Below are 10,000 nucleotides of genomic sequence, written 5' to 3' on the forward strand. Positions count from 1 at the left end.
TGTCAGTTTCTACACACATTCTTAAGGAAAAAAACATGAAAATCCATCAAAGGTTCCAGATTTTTGTAGAACATCTCCAATATTATATATATAACAAAAATAAATGTTTCTCTTCCTGTCATTTCCACAGCGTGTGTTCTGTGAGGAGCAGCAGCTCTTTCTTCCATTAACTGAAGTCAGAACCAGACCTTCTCAGCGAGACTGTGTGTGTGTGTGTGTGTGTGTGTGTGTGTGTGTGTGTGGACTACAGAGAATACAGTGCATGACTCAGAATATAAAACGATCATTGTGTCCTTTTAGTTTTCCTGATTAGATTTTTTTGATACAAAAACCCAAAGCTGAAGCTTTTAGAGTGATTGAATCTCAGAGACGTTCCTGTGTCTGCATCTTCATCATTATTAGACACCATGATCACCACGGAGAGGAGAACCTGCTCACTGACGTTTCATCACTCCAAATCACCCTAATGCTCTTTATCTTTGACCCTATGAGGTAATGAAGTCACACACAAAAGCACACTTTAAACTGACGGTTCCTTTAAGGTTCTGCACATGGCTGGAAGCTCTGGAGAAGTTCTACTCCTCTATATGGGGTTCTAGAGCGACATTTCTCTTTAAAACTATGTCAGATGTGAACAATTTCAATAGTTCTACAATACTACATAGAACCTTTAAGGGTTCTTTCACAGAATGAGAGTGATGGGTGTATCTCTCATTAAAGAAGAGCTGCTGCTCAGTGGAATTTATCTACATGCTCACAGGTTCTTCAGATATCAACCATCATCCAGAGACTTTCAAAAAGATTTTGAACAAAACCAGAGAACTCTGGTGGAACCCCAGTGGAAGAGTCAGAAACAGTAAAGTTTAGGTTCCAGGATCTGATGTTTCTCCGCAGATAAAAGCCTGGAATATATTTACTCCACATACACAAGATGGCCACCATGAAAACCCTGAGGTCCTGTAACATCATCTCAGAAATAAGAGCTGTGTGTGTATGTTGCTATAACGATGTAAACAGTGGGCGTGTAAAAGCATCATGTGACCCCACATTCACTACTGACTACACGAACAAGGTACAACATAAAAATAACACAGAGTTCCTCGGTTCCTCGTCCTCTTGTCTCACGAACAATGAAATCTGTCTCCTTCACCTTCTGGATCTTTAAAATGAAATGTTTGTGATTCAGACACTGATGACGACAAACAGTATGAAGATGTGTAGTGCTTTTAAATTTTGGATGCTGGAGAACACAGGGGTGTGTGTGTGAGAGACTGAGAGCGAGCGGGAGACGACACTCAGTGATGTTGAGTACAAACTGACTTTAAAAGCAGGTCCTGCTCTCAGGAACTTCTCCACATCATCCTGGTACAGTTCTTGCTCCCTCATGTGGCTGAGACCAGAACTGCGTGTGGACTTTCTACCAGAATCACACCAAACACAAACCTGAATTTATAAACTTTATTAGAACTTCAGACATTTACAGTCTCATAAATGAAAAGAGCAGGAGATCACGTCCTGGCTCCTGAGTAACGCCTCCTTCTGAACCCCTAGAGGTGTCTGCAGGTCAGAAACCTGGAAGTTCAGCACGTCAATGTCTGAAGCTCCGAATTTGGCCTGCACCTGAACTTTTTCATACATTCTGAAGTGAACCTGTTTATCAGTCATGGCTAGAAGAGTCCTGAGGAAACGTTCTCGCAGATCTGAGCGTAATCTTTGCTCCTTCTCCATGTTTTCAGGGTTGGTGCTACTTGTTGCGGATGCAGGGATGGAGGAGGGACACAGGGCGACGTAGCGGGGAGAGCTTGGGTCGAACCCCCGACTGTTTGGGTCAGGACCTCTGGGCAAACGCAACACCGTGACATGGTTCTTCATCTCGATTATTCTCAGGATCACACTGGAACACAGAACACAGGCAGGTTCAGATCCCACATTTACTGCATTTGACAGACTCCTTTATCCAGAGCAATTTACAACTGAGCAGTTGAAGGTTAAGGGCCCTGCTCAAGGGCCCAGCAGTAGCAGCTTGGTGGTGCTGGGATTTGAATTCATGACCTTCTGATCCAAAGTTTACATAATAAATGTGTTCAGCAGTGAAATGTAGATTTGTTTGTGATTAAAAAGTTAATAATGGAATAACTTTACTCTTTATTTCAGTCCATTTACACACTTCAGCTGCGAGTGCGCGAGCGCGAGAGTGTGAGAGAGCGCGTGCGAGAGAGCGTGTATTAGAGAGTGAGAGAGCGCGTGTGCGAGAGCGAGTGTGAGAGAGTGTGTGAGAGAGCGAGTGAGAGAGAGAGCGAGTGAGAGAGTGTGAGAGAGCGAGTGAGAGAGAGCGAGAGCGTGTGCGAGAGAGTGTGTGAGAGAGCGAGTGAGAGAGCGAGGCGTGTGAGAGAGTGTGTGAGAGCGAGTGAGAGAGAGCGAGAGCGTGTGCGAGAGAGTGTGTGAGAGCGAGTGAGAGAGAGCGAGAGCGTGTGCGAGAGAGTGTGTGAGAGCGAGTGAGAGAGAGCGAGAGCGTGTGCGAGAGAGTGTGTGAGAGAGTGTGCGAGAGAGCGAGTGAGAGAGGCGAGCGTGTGCGAGAGCGAGTGTGAGAGAGCGAGTGAGAGAGGCGAGCGTGTGCGAGAGAGTGTGTGAGAGAGCGAGAGCGTGTGAGAGAGTGTGAGAGCGAGTGAGAGCGTGCGTGTGCGAGAGAGTGTGTATTAGAGAGCGAGTGAGAGCGTGCGTGTGCGAGAGAGCGTGTATTAGAGAGTGAGAGAGAGTGCGTGTGCGAGAGAGCACACGCACTCTCAACAACGGACGTCTATTCAGTGTTCAGCAGAGTGGATGCACGAAAGGCAGCTGGCCCGGACGGCATACCGGGACGTGTTCTCAGAGCATGCGCTGGACAACTGGCACAGGTTTTTACTGACATTTTCAACCTGTCACTGGCCCAAGCCATGGTACCTACATGCCTGAAGACCACTACTATCATACCAGTGCCTAAGCACTCAGCTGCCGAATGCCTGAATGACTTTCGCCCGGTTGCACTCACCCCCATTGCTATGAAGTGCTTTGAGAAACTGGTCCTGAATCACCTCACTGTGGGCCTACCACCTACACTGGACCCATACCAGTTTGCCTATCGCCCGAACAGGTCAACAGAGGATGCAGTTTCCACAGCTCTTCATTCTGCTCTCACCCACCTGGATAAAAGCAACACGTACATCAGAATGCTGTTCATTGACTTTAGCTCTGCGTTCAATACAGTCCTCCCACTGTACTGATCACTAAGCTCAGTGAACTGGGTATCTGCACCTCCACTTGCAGATGGATTCTGGACTTTCTCACCAACAGACCTCAATCTGTCAGGTTGGGAAACCAGGTATCCTCAACCCTAATTCTGAACACTGGCATACCGCAGGGCTGTGTTCTGAGCCCACTGCTCTACTCCCTGTTCACCCACGATTGTGCTCCTCTGTATAACTCCAACATCTTCATCAAGTATGCAGATGACACCACCGTGGTCGGCCAGATCGACAACAACAACGAATCGGCCTACAGGAAGAGATCCGTAATCTGGCAGCATGGTGTGCCACCAACAACCTGACTCTCAACGCCACAAAGACCAAAGAGCTCATTGTGGACTTCCGAAATCCAACAGCAGGAGACATCTACCAGTCAACATCAATGGAACCGAGGTAGAGCGAGTCTCCAGCTTTAAGTTCCTGGGAGTTCACATCTCTGAGGATCTGTCCTGGCAGCAGAACACGTCAGCTCTGGTAAAAAAAGCACAACAACGCCTGTACTTCTTGAGAAGTCTCAAGAAATCTCATCTGTCCCCGGGGATTTTAACGAGCTTCTACCGCTGCATCATTGAGAGCATCCTGACCAACTCCATCACTGTATGGTACGGAGGCTCCACTGTGTGTGAACGTAAAGCACTGCAAAGGGTGGTCAAAACCGCCCAACGCATCACTGGCACCCAACTTCCTGCCATTGAACACCTTCACCACAGCAGATGTCTGCGCAGAGCTCACAGCATCATCAAGGACTCTTCACATCCCAGTCATAAACTGTTTAACCTCCTTCCATCACGAAGGAGATACAGGAACTTACGCACCAGAACCAGCAGGTTCAGGGACAGCTTTTTTCCATCCACCATCACACTACTGAACTCAACACTACACCGCTTAATCACTACACAACATCCACCATCACACTACTGAACTCTACACTACACCGCTAAACCACTACAAAACAAACATAAACAAAAGACTGTATATAACCTCTGTACAATACATGTACATACTTCATATTATATCTTTTCACTCCTCATTACATCTGCACTTTTATATCTGTATGTATATTTATCATTACTGTACATTCTGCCCAACATTTCACATTAATCTGTGTATATAATGTATGTGTATATATTTATATATATATTTTTTTTATATATAGTAGACTGTTTATTCAGCTTGCTACTCCTTAATGCCATAATCCTGTGATCTGTAACCTTTCATTTCTGCACATTTTTCTTAATTACTGTACACCTTTATATTTATTCACTGTACTTCTGAATGTCCACATCTCTGCACTGAAATAGCCTTTATATTTATTCACTGTATATACTTCATATATATACCACTGCTGTAAATATGCCAGATAGTTATCTGCACTGTAAATATGCTAGATGTTTATCTGCACTTTTGCACGACTGCTACATTTTGCACTTCTGGTAGATGCCAAACTGCATTTCGTTGCTGTGTACCTGTACAATGCAATGACAATAAAGTTGTATCTATCTATCTATCTATCTATCTATCTATCTATCTATCTATCTATCTATCTATTAGAGAGTGAGAGAGCGAGTGAGAGAGAGCGCGAGAGAGTGAGTACATACAGGACTGTATTTGTTAGCGGCAGTGTTTGATGTGTATGAATGTGGTATAAATGGTGGTGTGTGTAAAGAGATGTTTGAAGTTGTGTTTTGTTTAGTGAATGAACCACAAAACCAGAAAACCTCCTCCACCCTCATCCTCCTGTTCCACCTCCACCCTTATCCTCCTGAGAGGATAAGGTGTGAGAAGCTGTGAGAAGCTGTGAGAAGGTATGAGAAGCTGTGAGAAGGTATGAGAAGCTGTGAGAAGGTATGAGAAGCTGTGAAAAGGTATAAGAAACGGTGAATCTGTGAGAAGGTATGAGAAGTTGTGAGAAGGTATAAGAAACGGTGAAGCTGTGAGAAGGTATGAGAAGTTGTGAGAAGGTATAAGAAACGGTGAAGCTGTGAGAAGGTATGAGAAGCTGTGAGAAGGTATGAGAAGGTATAAGAAACGGTGAAGCTGTGAGAAGGTATGAGAAGCTGTGAGAAGGTATGAGAAGGTATAAGAAACGGTGAAGCTGTGAGAAGGTATAAGAAACGGTGAAGCTGTGAGAAGCTGTGAGAAGGTATGAGAAGCTGTGAGAAGGTATGAAGCTGTGAGAAGGTATGAGAAGCTGTGAGAAGGTATGAGAAGCTGTGAGAAGGTATGAGAAGCTGTGAGAAGGTATGAGAAGCTGTGAGAAGGTATAAGAAACGGTGAAGCTGTGAGAAGGTATAAGAAACGGTGAAGCTGTGAGAAGGTATGAGAAGCTGTGAGAAGGTATGAGAAGCTGTGAGAAGGTATGAGAAGCTGTGAGAAGGTATGAGAAGCTGTGAGAAGGTATGAGAAGCTGTGAGAAGGTATGAGAAGCTGTGAGAAGGTATAAGAAACGGTGAAGTTGTGAGAAGGTATAAGAAACGGTGAAGCTGTGAGAAGGTATGAGAAACGGTGAAGCTGTGAGAAGTTGTGAGAAGGTATGAGAAGCTGTGCGATCTGAACTGAATGTAAATCAGAAGCTGTTACTCACCAGAATCTCATCAAAACTCTTCTTTCCCCCACAATACACACCGGAAGCGGATATAAACGACAGTTTCTTCTTCTCTTAAAGTGACGCATTACCACCACCTGCTGGTGAACATGTGACGATTACATTATATAATGAAGACTACAGCAGGGGGCAGAATTTTCTCTTTCAGACCCCAGTTACGGAACAGATTTCTAACCAGTGACGGGAATGTCGGAGCATTTCAGGGACTCGGTTCTTGTTTTTGTTTCTGTTTTTGTCATTTCGTTCCTTTAATGCTTTAATCAGCCGCGTAGCGTCTTTGGGCGTCACGTGACAAAAGAACGAACGACTTGAACTAGAAGAACCGAGTGATGAACTACTCCTGTACTACTACACCTGTACTACTGTACCTGTACTACTACACCTGTACTACTACACCTATACTACTACATCTGTACTACTACACCTGTTCCAGAGATTTTGTGCTTTGTTCATGTGCGTTCAGTAGAAAATGAATGGATCACTTTTTAAAACGACTCGTTCTTCTGAATCACATTAAAGACTCAAGTCAAGTCAAGTAAAGAGGAGCGATCAAAAGACTTGTTCAAAATCAACAAACCTCCAATCAGTGTTCAGGACTCAGACACACTGTCAGTGTTTAAGTCGAGTTCATAAACACCCCCCGTCCCCCCCCCGTCCCCTCTCCCCCATCGTTCCATCCCCACCTCTCAAGAGGGGGCTTGTCTGTCTGTACCTCGCTACCAGAAATCCTGGTACTTGACATCACCTTAAACACATTTGGCATAACTCTAAACACACACACACACACACACACACACACACACACACACACACACACACACACACACGGGGTGCTGTTACTGTAACTTCCTGGTTCAAAAGGAAGTATATTAACATTCAGAATCCAATCACAGATCAGAATGTGTTCAGGCAGACGTTAAAGTCTAAGTTTTACCTGATAACTAATTCCCTGTCAGATTACTTAATGTAATTGGTTGATGTGTGTGTGTGTGTGTGTGTGTGTGTGTGTGTGTGTGTGTGTGTGTGTGTATTTTAAATGAGATGGTGAAGTAGTTTTCCAGCAGGTCGTGAGCCACGGTGTATTTACGTCCTGCGTGTGTATGTTTGAGTGTGTGTGTGTGTGTGTGTGTGTGTGTGTGTGTGTGTGTGTGTGTGTGTGTGTTTGATTGCAGCTTCCTCAGTAACAGTGAAGGCTGTGTGTCACTGTGACCTCGTAATTCAGCCTGATGTCACACTGAGCTCCAGCAGCGCACTGAAACCACAGGAAGTGAGGGAGAAACACCAGCAACATCTCCAGCTGCAGCTACATTTACACCATCTACATCTACACCTACATCCACACTTATATCTACACCTACATCTACACCTACATCTACATCTACACCTACATCCACACTTATATCTACACCTACACCTACATCCACACCTACACCTACATCCACACTTATATCTACACCTACACCTACATCTACACCTACACCTACATCCACACTTATATCTACACCTACATCTACACCTACATCTACATCTACACCTACATCCACACTTATATCTACCTACATCTACACCTACATCTACATCCACACTTATATCTACACCTACATCTACACCTACACCTACACCTACATCTACACCTACATCACACTTATATCTACACCTACATCTACCTACACCTACATCTACACCTACATCCACACTTATATCTACCTACATCTACACCTACATCTACATCTACACCTACATCTACACCTACATCTACATCCACACTTATATATACTGTACACCTACATTTACACCTACACTTACATCTACACCTACACCTACATCTACACCTACATCCACACTTATATCCACACTTATATCTACATCTACACCTACAGCCACACCTACATCCACACTTATATCTACATCTACACCTCAACCTACATCCACAGTTATATCTACACCTACACCTACATCTACACTTACATCTACACCTACACCTACATCCACACTTACACCTACACCTACATCTACCTACATCTACCTCTACAAAACACATCTGCCCCTACATCCACACTTACATCTACATCTACACCTATACCTACAGCTACACCTACATCTACACTTACACCTACACATACATCTACCCGTACATCTACCTCTACACCCACATCTACCCCTACATCCACACTTACATCTACACCTACACCTACATCTACACCTACATTCACACTTATATCTACATCTACACCTACACCTACATTTAGACCTACATCCACACTTATATCTACATCTACACCTACACCTACATCTACACCTACACCTACATCTACACCTACATCCACACTTATATCTACATCTACACCTACATCACACTTATATCTACATCTACACCTACACCTACATCTACACCTACACCTACATCTACCTACATCCACACTTATATATACTGTACACCTACATCCACACTTATATACTGTACACCTACATTTACACCTACACTTACATCTACACCTACACCTAAATCTACACCTACATCCACACTTATATATACTGTACACCTACATTTACACCTACACTTACATCTACACCTACACCTACACCTACATCTACACCTACATCCACACTTATATCTACACCTACACCTACAGCCACACCTACATCCACACTTATATCTACACCTACACCTCATCCTACATCCACACTTATATCTACACCTACACCTCATCCTACATCCACACTTATATCTACATCTACACCTCATCCTACATCCACAGTTATATCTACACCTACACCGACATATACACTTATATCTACACCTACATCCACACTTATATCTACATCTACACCTCATCCTACATCCACAGTTCTATCTACACCTACACCTACATCTACACTTATATCTACACCTACATCCACACTTACACTTACACTTACATCTACATCTACCCGTTCATCTACCTCTACAAAAACATCTGCCCCTACATCCGCACTTACATCTACAGCTACACTTATACCTACAGCTACACCTACATCTACACTTACACCTACACATACATCTCACCGTACATCTACCTCTACACCCACATCTACCCCTACATCCACACTTACATCTACATCTACACCTACATCTACAGCTACCCCTACACCTACAGTACATCCACACTTACATCTACACCTACATCTACAGCTACCCCTACACCTACAGTACATCCACACCTACATTTACAGCTACATCTACATCTATACATACATCTACATCCACACTTACATCTTCACCTACATCTATATCTATGCCTACATATACACCTACATCTACAGCTACCTTTACACCTACAGTACATCCACACCTACATTTACAGCTACATCTACATCTATACCTACATCTATACCTACACCTACATCTATATTTATGCCTACATCTACACCTACACGTACATCTACACCTACATTTACATCTACACCAAAATCTTCATCCTCATTGACATCTACACCTATTTACCAGGGTCAGGTCATGTATTTCACCCCTAGACCTTCAGTGATGTTCTACCTGAACCAGTCCCATAATCCCATCATTATGATTCTATGTAGAAACCATCAATATTATAAAGAAACGCCATATAACAGAGCGATTAAAAAACAATTAACCAGAAATTACTTACAATAGAACAATTATTTATCAATAACAAACAATTATAAAATGCTGTTTTGCAGAAGTTTGAGAACCAGGTCTGCCTCTGCCAGGAGGTTATGACTCAGCTTTAGAAGGAATTTTTAAAAAGGTAATGTCTCCAAATCTACTCATCAACAGAGGATAAAGAACACAAAGAAAGTCAATTTGCAGCTTCGTGATGATGCCAGTGATTGGACCTGTAACCGTGTGAGGAACACACTCCTGAGGGACAAATCATTTTACACAACAGCATTGTGAATCTTAAGGAATCTTTGTTGTGTGTAAATCAAATCACACGTTGTCTCTACGATCTTTGTCTCTAACATTCACTTTTATTCTGTTATTTGATTTATTTTGCCAATATGGCAATAAATCTGAACAATGCTATATTTGGCTGGACACAGACGAACGCTGAGATGAAGAATGAAGCTGTGCTCATGTATAAATCTGCTTCAGGAT

At 43.3% G+C, this 10,000-nt stretch overlaps 1 protein-coding gene across 1 annotated transcript; it reads right to left on the minus strand.

Moving 5' to 3' along the window:
- Positions 1-1,444: 1,444 nt before the first annotated feature.
- gemin7 (gem (nuclear organelle) associated protein 7) lies at positions 1,445-5,966 on the minus strand. The gene is made up of 2 exons (XM_046864905.1): positions 5,866-5,966; positions 1,445-1,894 (listed from the first exon to the last, which is right to left on the minus strand). Exons 1-2 carry the CDS (start codon positions 5,952-5,954, stop codon positions 1,486-1,488), a joined length of 498 nt encoding a protein of 165 aa, XP_046720861.1. The 5' UTR covers positions 5,955-5,966; the 3' UTR covers positions 1,445-1,485.
- Positions 5,967-10,000: the final 4,034 nt, after the last annotated feature.

This window comes from Silurus meridionalis, chromosome 13 (genome assembly GCF_014805685.1).
Source record: "Silurus meridionalis isolate SWU-2019-XX chromosome 13, ASM1480568v1, whole genome shotgun sequence".
NCBI classification, from domain to species: Eukaryota; Metazoa; Chordata; class Actinopteri; order Siluriformes; family Siluridae; genus Silurus; species Silurus meridionalis.

Coding starts and splice junctions, on each gene's coding strand:
- gemin7 (XM_046864905.1), bottom strand. CDS start 5,954: ATGCGTCACTTTAAGAGAAGAAGAAACTGTCGTTTATATCCGCTTCCG. Junction 1,895..5,865: donor AGAGTTTTGATGAGATTCTG/GTGAGTAACAGC, acceptor TCTGTGTTCCAG/TGTGATCCTGAGAATAATCG.